General features: G+C 54.9%; 1 protein-coding gene across 1 annotated transcript; it reads right to left on the bottom strand.

The window, feature by feature from the left end:
• Positions 1–265: 265 nt before the first annotated feature.
• NFKBIE (NFKB inhibitor epsilon) lies at positions 266–15,836 on the bottom strand. Its single transcript, XM_024193718.3, has 6 exons — positions 15,321–15,836; positions 2,635–2,737; positions 1,854–2,076; positions 1,563–1,651; positions 891–1,139; positions 266–508 (listed from the first exon to the last, which is right to left on the bottom strand). Exons 1-6 carry the CDS (start codon positions 15,674–15,676, stop codon positions 443–445), a joined length of 1,086 nt encoding a protein of 361 aa, XP_024049486.1. The 5' UTR covers positions 15,677–15,836; the 3' UTR covers positions 266–442.
• Between the last annotated feature and the right edge of the window lie 2,106 nt (positions 15,837–17,942).

The following is a 17,942-nucleotide window of genomic DNA, read 5'->3' as shown; positions in this document are numbered from 1 at the left end:
GAGTCTGTGTCTCCTGGGGAAGGGCGGTGGGAGCCCCTGCAACTGCTCCAGCAGTGTCTGGAGGTGTGGGGGGAAAAGCACTCCCCACTGCACAGTCTGGGACCAGGAAACACCCCCTCCCAGCTGCTCCTCCATGCAGTCTGAGACCGGAGCCCCCTGCTGGCTGCTCCCATTGCAGGCAGGGGAAAGAGCAGCAGCAGCCACCCTGAAGGCACCATCCAAGGGTCCCATGCAGCGCATGCAACTTCCTCCAACTTCCAACTGCTCAGGGAAGGGTGTTCGGGTGGAGAGCTGGGGGCCACGGAGGCTGCTACAAGGGGAAAGATTTCCCGAGCCGGCTCTGCTCCTGCCAGCTGTAGTGCCATGGCTGGGTGAGTGGGGTCCCATCGGGCGTGGGGAACCAGGGGCACTGGGACGGCCCCCTAAGTCAGAGTCTGGTTGCTCAGTCAGAGCACACCACCAGCTTTCCCGAGATCTTCAGGTCATCGAAAGGCAGGAGGGCGAGGAGCTGTCAAGGCAAAGGGCATGGAGAGATCAGGGTTAGTGCTGGAGAGGCCAGGGGAGAGCATGCTCCCTGGGAACTGAATGCATCTCAAGCTGGAGTCAACACAGCCCAGCCCAGCCCAGGCACCCCAGGGGAAGTGCACAGCTAATGGTGGGTTAGTGCTGATGAGATACACAGCCCATCGCCATGCCGCTCTGAGCGGGGTGGGGACAGACAGGGCAACTGCAAGCTCCCCCACAGCTGCCGCTCCTGCCCTGAGCCCTACAGCGCCTCCTGCTGCACTGGAGCACCCACCATCTCCAGCACTCCTGTCCCAGGGCCACGGCCTCCTCCCTAGACACCCCACCACGTGTTTCCTCGCAGGAGAGCGCATGGACAGACTCACGTCGTCATTGCCGTCGGCCAGGTCCTGGGCGGTCTCGTCTTCCATGTTCCTCAGCAGGGTGTCAGCCCCCGAATGGTACAGTATGGCCGCCATGGCGGCGTCCTTCCTGCCCACAGCCAGGTGTAGCGGGGTGCAGCCGTTGTACATCAGGGCATCCACGTGGGCCCCCTTGCTGAGCAGGTACTGAACTGCCTCGCGGTCACGGCTCTCCACTGCCAGGTGCAGGGGCGTCTTCCCACTTGTGCCGTCCTGCAACCAGCAGTGCCCAGGGCGTTAGAATGGGCCCTGCTTTGTCCCGCCCCTGCAGCTGCCAGCATAGGGCACAGGGCGAGGGGATGGAACCCCGATAGGGCACACAGGCTGCATCACAATGGGCACCTGCCACCAGCCTGAAGGGGACCTGCTGGCCCTGCCCCCTGCCTGCCACCAGGCAGATCTGGAGACTTCTCTCTGCTCAGGAGAGCAGTGGCATGGAGCTGGGAACCTCCACTTGGGAGTCTGGTGCCCACCAGGGCCCATGCCCCATCAAACTTGCTGCCACTTGGGGAACCAGCTTCCAGAAACTGGGAGGCTAGAGGGACTCCTCAGGATACTGATCTGGGGAAGGTGCACAGAGCAATACAGCTGGCAGTGCCAAGGCCAGCTGCTCTCACCCACCAGCCTGTGTACTACCTGGACGTTAATGTCAGCTCCACTCCGCAGCAGCAGTTTCATCAGCTGCAGGTTCCCCTTCAAGGTGCTGATGTGCAGACAGGCTAAGCCTGGGGAGGAGAGAGACCCAGAGGCAGCTATTATTGTACTGTATTCCTGTAGCGCTGAGGAGCCCCAGTTGCAGACCAGGGCCCCATTAACTAGTGCCTAGCACAAACACCGAACAAAAAGACGGTTTCTGCACCCATCACACGCCTACCCTGCAGCTACGGAGCCGGGCACTGCCTCTGGCACCCCTGCCTTGCTCCTCACCTTGCCAGTTCTGGAGCTGCAGGTCCTGCAGGCTCCTTCGAGGCTCTGTGCTCTCCCCTGGCTCCTGCAGCAGCTGCTTGGCGCACTGTAGGTTCTGCTGCTCACAGGCCACATGCAGAGGGGTGTTGCCGTTGCGGTCCTGCAGGGCCAGGCTCACCCCATTGTGGATCAGTGCCCTCACCACGTTGGGCTGCTCCAAGTACACGGCCAGGTGAAGTGGGGTCTGTGGGCAGCAAGACAGTAAGGGGTCAGGGGCGGCATCGGGAGGACACAGGGACCCTACAGGTTGGGGCAGTTGGCAGGGGATGACAGCAAGGCCATCATGCAGTAGACCAATCCCGGCAGGGCCCATGGGAATAGTAGAAGCTACCAACCCCACAGCCTCCCCTGGGTGGGGGAAGTGGGAACGCTGCAGACTTCACTCCGAGGGAGGGTTGGGGGGAGATCCGGGCAGCTCCACCCGCAGGGGTGCTCATGTTGGCTTGGAGCCTCTGATAACTATGGGGCTGCATACAGTGCCAGCCTGAGTGTCTGCATTTTCAGGGTCCTATCTGGGTACCCCACACACCAGCCAAAGGCAGCTTTCTGCATGACTTGCTTCAACCAAGGCACCCCAAATACCTACAGTGCTGACCCTGGGGGTGAGAGCATCACAGAACCCAGGGGGGCCTAGGCACTAGGGGGTGTGGGGAATGGCTAATCTGGACAGGTCCACCTGCCAGGCCATTCCTGAGGGCTGGCGGGGGATGACCCGGATTGAAGCACGCGCACATGCACATACCTGGAACAAGTCGTTCTGGATCTCGAGCACCTCCGTGGGCAGGTGGGTGATGCAGAAGAATGCCAGTGCCGGGAAGCTATGGATGATTGCCAGGTGCAGCAGCCTGCAGAGGAGGAGATGGGTCAGTGCTGTGGTTCCCACATGGCGCCAGCCTGTCACTCCCACACTATTACCCCACAGAGAGAAACACTTCCATGCCCCCAGCTCTGGAGCTGGGAGAGGAACCCCTCAATGCCCATGCCACATCAGCCTGGCACAGACATACTCACCCAACCAGGGGAGCGGATCCCCAGGTTGCCCAATTCCTGGTGTCGGGCAGAAGGGAACGGAGCAGCTCCCTGCCAACATGGGCCACTTAGAGAAACAGGTTCAGCGATGGCGGGTTCACCGGCCTACACCCACTCTCCACACAGGCTCTCCCTAGCACAGGCAGGGTGGGCAGAGCTGCCCTGCACAGGGTAGGCCCACGTCCAGAGAGGGATGGTTCTATGGCCTATTTGCAGGGGTGTTACCAGGTGACACTCACTCTTTGCTGCCTCCAAGCATTCCCCACCAGAGCTCAGGACAGTCGCCCCCACTGTAGCCAGCCCGGGTGTCCCATGCGGACACTCTAGATGGGCAAGCAGATTGGGGCCCACAGAGAGGCAGCCTGGGACAGATCGTGGGCAGAAGGGACCCCATTCATCCTAGGAGTCCAAAGAGCCTCACAGACAATAGAGGTCCCCCCACCCCTTGCCAGCTCAGCAGCCAACAGAGAGGTAGCTAAGGAGGCCAGACTGAATCCCAAGTCCTATTAGCAGAGTGAGGGGATCCTTATGCCCCTGCAGAGCCCATGAGAACTTAGCCCTCCAGCTCCTGTCTGAGACCCAGACCCAGTAACCCATACAGACTCTCGGAAGCAGGAAGGGTAGAGTCGTTCCTGCTGGGACACAAACCCAAGGGCCTAGGGAGCCTGGAATACATCCCCCAGACCCAGGGAGATACTGCAGCAACGGAACCACAACCTAGTGCTGGCCAGCAGCTGGTAGGGGAATTCCACTCCCTCCCCCTCGCTGCAGCCACAGCACTTCTGCTTTCCTGGCTCAAGGGCAGGCAGCAGGGGCGTGGGACGCAGCGCGGGGAGGGATCCAGGAGATTAGCCAAAGACCACCTGCCATTCTCTGGAGTCCCAGTGCTAGGACAGCAGCCAGAGCTGGATTCTTCAAATACCCTCATCCACTGAGCCAGAGTGATTTGCCCCAGCTCTGACTGGTCTGGGAATGAACTGGGCCAGGGTCCACAGGAGGAGAGAGAAAAACCAGAACTGGATTCCCAGCCCCCCCACCCCGAATTGGAGCACCAGTGCTGGGTTAGGGGTCACGGCTGACCAGATGGAACTATATCTACCAGGACTCAGCACCCGCCACTGTCTGCTAAAGCCGGCAGCCCGACCTGGGCCCAACTCTCAGCCCCCACAGAAATCTGCGAAGAAGACTGGAGCCCAGGGCGCCAGACACCAAGAGACACGTGTGAGGTCCCACGAGCCGCACTTGTGCGAGTTTCACACCGGTCCTTGTCGCACCCTGAGCAGTCAGAACAAGAGTGAGAAACTTGAAGGGAATTTCCAGCCCCGCACAGAACGCCTGTCATTACTTCAGCGCCAAAAGCCACCCCCAAGCAGAACCATGAACCCCCTCCCAAGCTCCCTCTCTAGCCAGACCTGGCCCCCATCCCCCTGGCGTCTGAGCACCTCCAAGGCATTTAAAGATAGAAACAGTAACTCCACTCTGGTTTCAAGGCCCCACTCCCAGGCTGCGGGACAGAGAGCTGGGTTAACATGTACAGTGCGGGAGGGGTGAGAATGAGGGGGTGGTTGCATGTGTGCTACAGGCTAAGTCAGAGGCAAGTTTTGCATTTCGTTCTGATCACAGTGAGGTCTCTGATCTCCTGTGGGAGGCAGTTCCAGCCTAAGGCCAGCTCCTGCCAGAGCTCTGGCTCCCACATGGTGCAGGACGGCCCAGTGGTGCGGGGAAAGCTGATTGTCAGGGGAGCTAGGCCCAACCTCAGGGGAGGCTCTGCACACACCACCACAGGGTCCTTGAACTGGACTCAGCATTCACTGCAGAGCAGAGCACCAGGCTGATGCAATGGTGGGGATGGTGGCTTTGTTAGGGGCCCGTTAGCACCCTGCTCTCAGGGCAGGTGGCTTCACAGTGTGTTGCAGTAACGGTGCCGGGAGGCTGAGAACGAGCGAGGCAGCGTGGCCAGCTTGGGGGTCTCACTGGAAAGGACACAATCTTCTGGCTGGTTGCAGATGGGAGCGAGGGAGGAGCCACTGGGGCACTAAAGCACTGAGGAGTCCCAAAGCCACAGGGGGAAGTTATAGAGGAGGTGCCAGCAGTGCTCCGTCACACCTGGGCTCAGCTTTCACCAGCTGCTCCCTGTCCAGGTGCCACCACGGGCCAGGCATGGAGAAGCTGCTGTTCGCGAGTAAGATAAGGGGTGCTGCTCATTTACTGGGGGCATCTCAACCCGTCTGGTCTCAGCAGCTCCCCTCAGGACACTACTGCAGGGTAAAGGCTGGAGTGCTGGGGCGCCCCCAGGGGAGGGCATGGAAGGTGGAGGGACTGGTGTCCTGGATGACACACTGGGCCTGGTGGACGACGTGACTGGTAGGGATGGAGGGAGGGATTAGTTTGGTCTGGAGGAGTTCTACAGGGGGCGACTTTGGTGCCTTCTTCTGGGCAATGCTGGAAGCTTATCCCGACCTCATTGCTGAGCAGGGACAGAAGTTCAGGTCTGTCAGCAGCCAGGATCCAGGGGACCCCAAGCTGGTCCCCTTCAGGCAGAAGGAGCAGCAGGAAGAGCCAAGCCAAGCATTTGTGCCTTACTGCATTGCCCCGGGGGAAACCCCAGGTCACATGGGCATGGGGAATTCCCCTGCTGCACTGGAGGGAGTGGCCACCCACTGTTTGAGCAACAAATGGGGATGGGGGAGGGGGCCCCCTGCACAGCTAGAGCTCCCAGCGTAGGGGGAAGAGCAACTGACAGCTGTGCATGTGGGGCATTCAGCAAGGAAAATACCTACTGGAACCAGCTTCTGGTTGTTGGGGGGTGGGGAGAAAGGAGAGAAACAAGGTTTCCAATGGACGGCACTGAGGGAAGGGGGGCTGTGGGGGCTGCTGGTCAGGACAGAGGGGCATTTGCAGAGCTCTGTGTAGCTCAGCAGGCACGGCAGTGAAAGCATCTGGGCCCCATTTACCTAGCAACTGCACCACTACCAACACCAGGGAAAAGGCACTGGGAGACTACCAGGCAACCTCAGCGTAGACAAGGTCCTTGGTGGCTCCTGCAGCTGGGCCTCCCTCTCCATTTATCAGGGACAGCCCCTGTTTCTATAAGCCAGCTCCCACTGCGTCCCTCCCAGTCCCCCTGCCTTCAGCAGGACTATAGGCGTGGCCTTGCTCCTCAGCCCCTAGGCACTAGATAAGAAGTCTCAGCAGACGGGACATGGGACTTTCCAGGGCAATTCTGACTGAACTTTAAACTTCTGCTGCTTTCACTTTTCGGAGCCAAACAACTCCCAGGGGACTGAGGCCAGGCCTGGCGTGAAAGTACATGGAGCCCTCTGCAATTCCTACCAACCAGTCCCCACCCACAGGAATCCCCCACCTCCCCAAAACACATGCACCACGTCATACCCAGAACTGGTAGCCGGGGAAAGGTGGGCCAGTCACACGCTTAAGGCTGAAAACCCAAGTCTGTCGATCCGCCCCCAGCTCTCAGTAGAACGGTTTGGGTTTAAGGCGACTGCGCTGCGTGATCCTGGCCAAATGAGGGGACTCACCTTCCTTGCCTGTAAAACGGAGGGAATACGACTGCCCCACCTTTAAAGCCCTGTAGAGTTCTTTGAGGTCTGCCATGTAAAGGCACTAGGGACAAGCAGTGGGTTGCTAGTCTTGCTGAATCAGTGCCTGGGACTTTCACCGGGAAGTTGGTGCCATCCAGGACATGCCTAGTTGGGAGTATTTCCCCTCCCCCTGCACTCTGTCTCCCAGAGTCTCATTTCTTCCTTTTTTCCCCCTTTATCATGTGGCAGTCCTTGACTTCCTGAAACAGGCATAGAGATCCCAACTGTCTCAAGTCCTCCACGTGCAGAACCAGAGCTGAGGGATGAGCCAGTGGCATGAGAGGTTGGTGTCTCGGCCCTGTTACAGAAAGAGGCGTCATGATGATGCAAACGAAGGGTCAGGATTATCTTGTGCCAAAGTGGAAACCCCCTGGCCCTGCTAAGCATGAGGCACAGAGGCCTCAGCCTTGTTTACTCTTTCCTAGACCTCAATATTGCCAATGATGACCGTACAGCTCCAAGAATACCACTGGCCTGGCCAGCTGCCTCACCCCACAGCCAAGAGGACAACACCCAAACTCTCACCTGAGGAAGAACTCGATGTAGCTGGAAAGCTTGTCTCTCTCCCTAACACAGGTTGGTCCAATGAAAGATATTTCCTCACCCACCTTGTCTCTCTAATACCCTGGGACCGACATGACTACCACCACAATTATTAACATAAAGACGACTTTGTTGCCAAGCAGTTGAGGTTGCCACCCCCCCCCCCACTTAACACAAACCCCAAAAGCAAGGAAATGGGCAGGCAAGCCACCAAGCAAAATATACCCTCTACTCCTTCACCTGCAGGCATGTGCCTTCCCTTTGCCACAGCTACCATACACCACCGACCACACACCGCACCCTTAACTCTGCCCCTCTTTCACCCTTCCACCAGCTTATTTCCCCCCCAACACTAGCAGTTGTGGACGACTGATGTAGTAGGCTGTTGCGTTGGGAAAGGGGTGTGTGCAGGAGGGCAGTTAAGGGGGCTGATGGAACTGCAAAGGGCAATGGTAGTGTGGCCCTGTAGATAGATAGGTCATTCAGACCTGCCACCAGTCTGCTAGGTGATCTCGGGCAAGGGGACCCTTCCCCTTCCTCAGCCTCCATTTCCTCTCACACCATTTGTTTCCCTGGTCTATTGAAATTGCCAGCTCCGTGTTTGTCCTGGGGCCCACTTGCGTTAAGCACAATCTCAGTTGGGGCCTCTAGGTTCTATTGTAGCAGAAATAATAATATTGTAATGAACTAGTCAGACAGGCAAAGAGAGAACGCAGATGCAAACATACATTCATCCCCCCCCTCTGCTGCAGGGAATCCAGAGCACTCAGCTGTGGGTCATAGCATCTGTACTGCTCCCTCATGGGGATTTGAACCCATGAGCAGCTAATGGAGATTATTTTTAGCTTAACTGGGAGAGACCCAGTTGGAGCAGGAGGGTCAGAGTTCTATTCCTGAGAATCTCCCAGGGGGCTCAGCATGCAGCACAGCCACTGCTGTGACATCGTGGATGGTCCTGGATTAATTACAACACAGTCTGACTTTACACAGAGCTTTGGATGGTTCTACACCCTGCTCCAAGCAGCTCATGGACCTGAAAGAGGGAAAAAGCAGAGGAGAGGATGACTCGAAAACTATGGCTTCTACGCTTGGGGGGGCAATCCCAATCACATGGCAAGAAAAGCTTTAGCATCCCCACAGATTCATTGCGGTTAGAGTAAGGGACTAGGATCCTGGGCTCTATTCCCACTTCTGCCATTGACTTGCTATCAGACCTTGGGGAAACACTTAGGGTTTGTGCCTCAGTCTCTCCCCTCCAAGAAATGGGGTTGGTAATACAGATCCCGATCTGGGAGGGGCTGGGAATCTTAATTTATTCCCATTCGTAAAGGGCTTTGAGATCCCTAGTCAGGTGGCAGTGCCCTGCAGTCCCATCCATCCACTCAGCCTACAAGTATCCAGAACAAGGGATCAAACAGCTGACATTATTTGTTTTATATAACTGCCATCCCCACCCCCGCTTCCTGCCCACATGTTAAAGAGAAAATTCACACTCTTCTCCCTCTCTCCCAGCAGAGGCATGGGAAATCATGCAAATATCAGTGTTTGCAGTAAACACTTGATTGTTCATGGGAGGAAATAGAGCCAGCAGCAGGAAGATTTGGAAAAAAGAGCACACATTCCTGAGGAGAGCAGCCGGGGAATTCCAGTTATCCTGTTCTCCCTTTTAACCTGCCCTGCTAACCCCTTCCTCAGAGAACTGAAACTGCCCAGTAGGAACCTTTACCACACAACTCAGCCAATGCATCTCACACCTGACCTACAGCATCTCTGCTATTGCAGTCCTGGGCTCCCCACCCACAGCTCTGATGGCCCACCTCACTTCTGACCCACAGCCTCTGCCCTCCCCACTATTCCAGCCCTGGGCTCCCCACACACGTCTGCCAATGTCCTTCAATCACTATCCTCCAGTTTCAACAGCAGGAGGTGGTTTGGGGTGAGGGAGAAGACAAGCATGGGATAAAGGCGAATGGAAAGTTCCCTGCTAGAGGCAGGGGCCAGGCATGAAAAATCCACTCACCCAGGAAAGTGGGAATCTCTCCTGGGCGAGTGCTTCAATCTCTGCACAGTCCGAGCTACCATTAAAAAAAACCACATCTCCAGCTTTTACGGCTGTGACATGTGACCGATGCAATGACATCTGAAGAGAGACAGCGCCAGTGCTGCTGCCGGTGTTGGGGGAAGGGGCATTGCCACCCTGGCTGGCACCTGGAGGCCAAACCATCACAGCATAAGGCTCTTTGTGTATGAGTGAGTCCTGTAAGAAAGGCCACGCACTCCAGAGTCCTCTGCTCACTGTTTTCAGGCAGGCAAGGATCTGATTCAGGAGAACAGGAAACTCAGCCCCCATCTCGTATGCCATCCCGGCAGACGGCTCCGTTTCTGGAGCCAGCATAAATCGATTTAGTGAGACAACCAAGAACTCATCTATTGTGTGTGTAGCGGGAGGTGGCAGCAATTGTTTTCTGGAAGGGTGGCCTAGCATGGATTGACTGATTTGGTGGTGGTGGTGCAGAGTCCGGAGACCGGCGTCTTTGGTCCCCAAAATAGTTGGGGTACCCGACCACTAGGAGACCAGGCAGGAGGAGCTGTGGCTCAGGGCACCAATGTATTTCAGCCTGGCTCATAGGCTTAGTCCAGGGCATATTTTTCCAGGCCTGGGGCTGTGTGAGAATGTACCCCAAGCCACCCTCCCCTGTAGCCTTTTGGCCTGCCGTTGGGAAGAGCATCTCCAACGTGGTACATTCCAGGAAGGAGGAGAAGAGAGTCAGCTAGGGAAATGGAAGCAGGAGGCCTCTTTACGGCCTTCTTATGGAGAATAGGATCCCTCCCTTCTACCATCCCAAACCCCACACAGAGACAGACTTTTTAAGGCCATTACAATCAATGGGAGGGGGGAGCACCCCAGAATAATGGAGGAGAAAAGGAGTGAAAAATGGATGTACAAGCACCACAGGTTCAGACTGGGCTAACCTTCCTCATACTGAATGGTACCCTACTCTGTGGGCAGCCCCACTGAAAACAACAGGATGACTCAAGTGTGAGATACTACCCAACATAAGGGTGGCAGAATCTGGCCCGGGGAAGCCCCATTAGATTCCATCCAGGATTGTTCCCTGTTGCAGATTTACTAACCTTTTGTTTGGTTTTAAGCCTAGTTAAGCCTAGAGCTGGGAGCGTCCCTTCTAAACAAGGGCAGCTGGCCTCTTGAATCCCCTACACGTGCAGCCCAGAACACATGAAGCAGCAGTGGAACGTGCAGTCTAGTGATTTCCTAGGTGAACGAGTTAGTTAGTTGGACATGTGGTCAGCCTCATATAAAGACACTGGCATCTCTGGCTCCAGACTGCTCGAAACGAGATAAAGTTACGTTCACAACGCCAAACCCCACCTGAAGGAGATATTCCGTGTTCTGTCTGACCAGCCGAAGAGTCAGCGGTTAGAATCATAGATGGTAGAGGTGGAAAGCCCTGTTTGACCATCCAGTCCTGCAGGGGCCAGGGAAGGATTGGTCTCTAATATTCATTTATTACAGTTTGATTTTGAGCTACTGGGGCTTCTATACCGTCCCTTGGGAACCGAGCTCAGCCTAATACGTCTCAGTGTCTGGAAGCTTTTCTGAGATTCAGCTTAAATCTCCATTTGCTTAATTCCAACCCATCCCCTCCTGGGCAGCAATGTCGTGCAGAGAATGGCAAATTTACACATCTTCCCCCAGTCATCCCATAGCCAGGCTTTTTAAATCTTTCCCCATAACTCAGCCTGCCTGACCCTTCTTTACTTGCCCTTCTTTGAACTCCAACTAGCTTGCCCAGGGTTCTCCCAGGGCCAGTGATTCTTTTCCCTCTTTTGCACATACTGTGGTGTGAAACTGAATGGCATAATCAGCACTATGAACACCCTCCTGGAGGGGATGAGTGAGCGATAGTGTAGGAGCAGTGACTCTGAACGTACACAAGCTCGGCCATGCTGCTGCAAGAACACTGCTTCAGGACAGCACAATAGGTCAGGTGCTGGCAGCTGGTCTCTTGCCTTCAGTCACTGTGGGGAGCTGCTGACCTTGCCTGCATCTCTGAGACACTCAGCGGGGGGTCTAGGGCACACAGTGATTACTGAACAGTTGCAAGCAGCCCAGAGCCATACATCCCAGGCAAAGCAAGAAAAATGCCCATCAGCTTTAGCCACCACCACTCAGAGAGAAGACTAGAACTGCATCTCCTCTGGGACTGGGACCGGGACCGGGACCTGGATTAACTCATGAACCCACCTTGATCCCTTGTTATCAACCCTCAGTCACCAGCACGTGATTTCCCATCAGCAGGCACGACACTAACTGCACTTCAGGGGAGGAAGTGAGGCTTCCCCTCCTCCTCTGAGACACCACAGACAGACCTCGGTGCTACCAAAATAGCTCTGGCCCCAATTCCATATGAAGGAACCACCGAGACTGTTTCCCAGGCAGCGGGCTGAGCTGGGGACCCCCGAGCTTTGCCCAAGTGAGGGGGCTGCAGACGCCATACCCCTACTTTGAAGACAGTGGCTGCAACCTGCTCTTGCATATGGAGGTCAACCCTGTGAGAACTAGGGCTCCTATCATGCAATGGGGCTTGGTTATGCAGGGCAAGGTGGAGCATTGCAGGCTGGGATATGTAGTCTACTCATCCAAATGTAGTTGGAGATTTCCAATAAACCCATTGGTGTTGGAGGCATAGGCCTTGGCCTGGTGGAACTCCAGGGGCCATGTTTTGGCTGCTCCGGAGTATTAGCCCAAGAGGGTGAGAACAGGAAGAGGAAATACTTTTGACTTGGAACACATGGGGGAAACTGAGGCATAACCTCCATGCCAGTGGATCCACTTCATCTCTACAGGGGTGGGGGAAGCAGTCAGCATCACTTTATTAGTGGTGGTGCGGGGGTTGCCCAGAGCAGGAATGTGAATGAAAATCCTATCCCATCCCCCATTAAAAGCAACAACGGGCAGCCTGCTCCACTCCCTTTCTGCAGCTCCCTGGTGAGGGCGAGAGACAGGGAGTTTTTCCAAGTCACTCCCTAAAGAGAGGGTGAGTTCATTAGGAGCCCAGGACACAAATAAAGCATTACTTTCTGGCCTGCCCAGAGCCAGCCAGACCTTTCCCAGGCTGGAAAACCCCTCTCCAACTTCCACAGAGAGTCAGTCCCCTGGGATCCAATTTAGCAGAGATAAACTGTCAGTTCAAGAGGCGAAGCCGGACATTACCAGGCAGAGGATAATGCTGGCATGCCTGGGAGCAGCCCACCATTGGAGCATGTCTCCTGCCATGTCAAACAACCCCCAACTAGAGCTCAACCAACATATCTCTGTCCTGGCTTGTAGCCCCCTGCTATTCCAGAGGTTAGACTCAATCTCACCCACCCAGTTCTGCCAACACATCTCAATCCTGACCCACAATCCTCCTTGGTATTCCTCATTCCTGACTGCAGTACTTCTTGCTAGTCCAGTCCCTGAATACTCCCAACCCACAACTTTGCTGATCCCTCACTCCTGACCTACAGCATTCCTACTATTCCAGCTCTGCCAATATACCTCAATCGTGACCTGCAGCCCCCCTGCTATTCTAGTCCTGGCTTCTCCAAACCAGAAACTACCAATTATGCAGTAGATTTTGTAACTCAATCAAATGTCCACCAAGGATTAGGCAGAGGCCTAACTCATTTCACTTGTGATCAGACCCATTTCTCTAGGGCAGACTGGCTAATACGTTAACCCCTCCTGCCTCATCAGAGCCCCTTCTTGTTTTCAGAGCAGAGCTGGTTCAGTTCTGCAGGGACAGTTTTGGCTCAGCTGCCCCAATCTACATCAATTATACCCACTCCTTTGAAGCACGTTTCCATGAGAGGCTCCTGATGGGATTTCAACAAGCTCATCTCTGTCTCCACTGATGAACTTTCATCACAAGTGTCAGACTGACGACAGAGCTCCCGGTGACACATAGGAAAGTGCATCGCAGGAAAGACACGGGGCACCACAGCACATTCTACCCCCACCAGATCATGGACGGTTCACCCACTCAGGATCAGGGACTGAATCAACACAGACAGCTGAAGAAACAGGAACTACTAGCTCTAAGCCCTGGACTTTTGTGTTCATAATTAGAATGGTTACAAGGAAGTGCTATTGCTCAATGAACCTTCTGAGAAATAATCAGCTGGAGGTTCTAATGCTAGCCCAGGCTCTGCCTCACAGGATGAATTCAAGCAAGGCACGTGATGGGACAACTGCAATTCTCCTCTTGCTGCTCCTGGGCAATCTACAACCAGAAATAGAAGAGGCCTATTGGGTCATCTTCTCTGCCTCCCTAGAACAACAAAATAACTCTGGGCCCTCTCTGGCCCCTTTCATTCATTCATTAAGCCTTGTAAGTATTATTAGCCTCATTTTACACACAGAAAAACTGAGAACACAAGGGAGGTGCTGAGCACTTGTACCCCCACTGAGTTCAACTGGAATTGTGAGTGCTCAGCACGTCTGAAAATATCTCGGCCCAGGTCTGTCAGGAATAGCCTGCAGGAGCCCAGCCTCACTGCTCTGAGCACAACACACTCCCTCCCAGAGTTAGGGTCCAGGGATATAACCCAGGAGTTCAGACTCTGTTCCACTTCTCTAAGCACTAACTCACAAAGGCCTCTCCATAAGTAGCAGACATTTTCCCCCCTCACTCTTTGAAGATTTCCTGTTTTAAATTGCACTGTAAAGGAGAGAGAGAGAGCACATGCACTAGCGCAACTGCAGCCATTTGCAGAACTCTGGAAAGCTGCCTCCTGTCGGGAGGGAGCGAAAAGTGCCACCATTGGTTAATTGCTTCTCCAGTTAGCGGAAGGCTTATGATAGGGTCTGATGCCAGTATGACAAGCAACAGGTTCAGGCACCTTAGAAGATGGAACCAGATAAATCAGCAGAAGCCTCTCCAACGGACTCCATCTCCTAGACACGGTGGGGAATGGAAAACAATGATCCCCAGCACACACCAAAGTCACAGCACTTAGGGCTTGTCTAGATGAGGAAATCTTCCATCAACCTAGCACTGTCTACACCCAAGATTAGGTCAAACTAACTACGGTGCTCAGCCCTGCACGACACCTCAATCTGATTTGTAAGTGTAAACTAGGCCTTAGAGAGGCTAATAGCACCTAAAGCTGTAACAGAGGAGTAGAAGAGATACAGGGTTAGGCCACTGCCTCTTTAGGTGCACAAAAATCCCTTACAAACTGAATCAGCATCAGCCACAGAATCTGCAAAGGCATTTTAGGTCCAGGAATATGAGCCACATGTTATGCTGTAGCCAGCTTACCCATATACCCCCAACATAGTTCAATCCAGCTGCATAGAGGGAACTAAAGTGTTTCATAATCAGGTCTTCTCCAACATAGCGGATTTGGTCATGTGGCTACAACCTAAAGCAGGTGAGTCATCTCCCTTGCTGCCAGAGCTTTGGGCTTTTGAGTTTTCACAGGTGAAAAGAGCAGAATTTTGTACATGGAACCTGCCTCCCATTTTCCTGGCAGCCACAAAACAAGAAGAAACTCAGCTTCTCACTGGCACATGGATTTCTGTCTCATTTCGACCACACAGCCCATCCAGACCCCTAACTCTGTCTGCATGTCCCACAGCTCAGACCTGAGCAGTAAATGGATTTGTGCAATTTCTTTTTCTCTCTGCTTGTTCCATTTGATCTGGCCCAGTCTTAGATTAATTGTTAAATACCCGACACATTTCATTGGGGCGGAGAGCCTACATGTGACTCTGAAAAAGAAGAAAAGGATGGCTCTGGGAGATGGGACATGGAGTCTTCGACTGACAGTCCCCCAGTTACAATCTGACTTTGAAGTTTTGGGGGCACTGGCGATTTCTAAAGACGTACATCTTATCTTTGTGGTTGGTGTCAGACTCAAGCAGTGGCAGGCGGTGAGGGGAGGCAGGGTAGGGAATGGGATGCAGAACCGCTCACCTCTGAGGCACGGGTGTCAATGAGACTGCATTACAGCAGTGCCTGGAAGTCATTTGCATTTAATGGCTGTTTGGTGGCCCTGTGTGAGATGAGCTGCTCAGGCCCCAAGGGACAAGTGTCCACATCACAGCCACCACCACAAGCAGGACTAACTGGCTCCCCTGCTCTCAGAGGCCAAGGACAGACAGGGCCACAGAAACTAGTCTCCCCTCCCTGTGGTGTCCCTCCCCGGCCTGGGGGCGAACAGCACTAGCCACAAGGTCACTCACGTGTCGCCATCCTCCGAGATGTAGGTGAGTGCCTCCAGCTGCTGCTGGCTGAGCCCTTCCAGGGCTTCTGCTTCCTCCTCGGGGAGTTGCCCCAGCGCGGCCAGGGGCTCGGTTAGGGAGGCCGAGCCATAGGTAGAGTCGATCCTCTCCTCCGCTTCCAGGGCATCTGCTCCCTCTTTGCCCAGGGGGCCGGAGTCCTTCTCCCGCAGCGTGTCCCCCAGGCCCGGGGGGTGCTCCCCTTCCTCCGGCGGCCCGGGCAGGGAGCGGATGGAGGGGATCGAGTAGATGCCCGAGTCACATTGCCCTTCTTCCAGCTCCGAGCTCTCCTTCCTCTCCGAGCCCCGCGTCCCAGCCATGGTGCGAGGGCAGCGGGCGCGCAGTGGGGTCACTCACCCCCCAAGCACCCGGCGGAGGGGGCAAGAGTCTGCGCCAAAGGGAGGCCGGGGGGGGATCTGGATCTCAGACAGGAGCGGGGGAAACCGGGCTGGGGCAGGGAGTACAAAGGGGGAGCCGGGGCCGGGCAGCAGGGGTGCAAAGCGGGGAATCTGCAGCGGGCTTGAAGGGGAGGAGGGACCAGGAAGGGGGCGCTTAGAGGCCTGGCCGGGGTAGGGTCCTTGGCCGGAAGGAAAGCGGGGGTCGCGGCGGTCTCATGCCCAGCGAGCGAGCTGGAGCCGAATGGAGCCTGCCCGGGCCGAGCGCAAACCTAGCTCAGTGTGAGACCAGAGCCCCGCCTCCCCTAACCCGGAAGGCGCTTCCCTCTCGAGCCATTGTCAGCTTGCGCCACGCCTCGCTGGCATCGGCAGCTGCCGGGATTCCCCCGCCACCGGCACGCCCCCTGGCAGCCTGTCACGCTCCCTCCTGTCCTGCCAGCCCCGGCGCTGGGCACCCCCTCCCAGAGCCAGCGGGATCTCCCCCCTTAGAGCTCCCTGCGCTGACCCCACCCCCACTGCGAGGAGCCAAGCTGCTAATATCCGTCGCCCCCTCCAGCTTGAAGGGCTGTTTCCATGCGAAGATTAACACTGGGAGGGGGCGCATCCTTTGTGAATCTGGGCCAGTGTCCGTCCCCGGCTTGGGACACGGCTGGCTCCATAGGCAGCACAGCTTAGCACGCAGCCCCTTAATGGGAAGGGCAAAACAAACAACACTTAGAAAGTCTCTAAGGTGCCACAAGGACTCCTCGTTGGGGGTTTTTTTTTTTTTAGAAAGCTTCGTCTTGCGTCCTCCCTCCAGGGCTGCCTAAATTTGTGTGTGTGCGGCTATGGGTGAGAGAAAATCCGTGTGAGTGTGAAAGAGATGCTCTGTGGGCCCAGATGTTTACCCAGCCGATTCCCAGCTGTGGGTTGCTTTGTTAAGCTGTTCTGGGCCTGTCTACTCCCTCTGGTGATGATTTCGGACTCCTTAAATAACAGACCCGTCTGCAGTAGACGTGAGCAGGGAGCTGACTAGGCTGTGTGGGTGACAAGGCTGGCGTACGAAAGTGTGTGCAGGAAATTATACTGAAAAAAGCCGTTTATCAATGACATTGGTGGGAGCAAACCAGATTTGCTTTACAGACATGCACGTTTTAACCAATTTAGCCCTATAGGATCTAGGCCGCCTATGTAATGGGATGTGTCAGCCAACATTACGCATAGGTGGTGCCTGTAATCTCTGTCTAGCTCTATAAAATTATCCTAGTCTACAGATACAGAGGCTAAAGCACAGAGAGGTGAAGTGGTTAACCCAAAGTCGCACATTAGTGACAGCGCTGGAAATAGAACTGGGAGTCCTGGCTTCCAGACTTGTGACTGTCTAGACCAGAGCTATAACCACTGTATAACACTGTCTCTCAATGCTGCACATCAGTTTAGGTACGGAGGAGATCTCTAAGGTCCAAACTAGGCCATCCCCCTCACCACAGCCATTACAGGATTGTTCCCTACCATGGATTTGCCCAGACTTTGTCCAGTTACATTTTCAGGGCTTCAAGCAATGGGGCTTCCACTCCTTTCTTTGGAAGAGAGTTGGAGGTTCAGCCTGTTTTGCTTTTCTCGGTTGCATCCATAACTTCTAGATCTTCTGTCTTGGAGACCACAATGCATCTCTTTCCCTCCTGAGGGTTTACACCTCTCTGATGCCCAGAGGTAGTTAATTCCAAGAGGAAGACATGTGTACTACCACAGAAGGAGGGCAAGCTGATGACACAGGAAATCCAATAGGGAGATCTCTATGCCAGTCTAATTTACCTGGGAAGCACTTGGGCCCAGATCCTGAAAGGTATTTAGGCTCTTAACTTTCATCAATCAATGGAAGCCAATGGAAATCAATGGAAATTAGGAGCCTAAATACCTTTGAGGATCTAGTCCCTAGATACCATGGTGAGGGGTGCTACAGAAAGCCTAGATGCTCACAAAGCTCTAGCAACTTCCCTCTACACTGCTGCAGCTGTTGCTTTGGGCTGATGGGAGCTTGCGTCACAGTAGCAAACACCAGCCATTCAGGCATTTACTCCCAGACCCCACTGTGTATAAACTAATGTAGAAACAGTGCCCACAGAGGCGGTGGAGGGAGAAGGGGTGGGCAGAGGGCAAGTGCAGGAAGTCACTGGAGCTGTCAATAATTTAAGGTCACAAGTTTTCCTCT

Source organism: Terrapene carolina, unplaced genomic scaffold (assembly GCF_002925995.2).
Source record: "Terrapene carolina triunguis isolate 2854851 unplaced genomic scaffold, T_m_triunguis-2.0 Scaffold85, whole genome shotgun sequence".
Taxonomy (NCBI): Eukaryota; Metazoa; Chordata; order Testudines; family Emydidae; genus Terrapene; species Terrapene triunguis.
The sequence above is the reverse complement of the archived record's forward strand: the minus strand, read 5'-3'. Positions and strand labels throughout refer to the sequence as shown.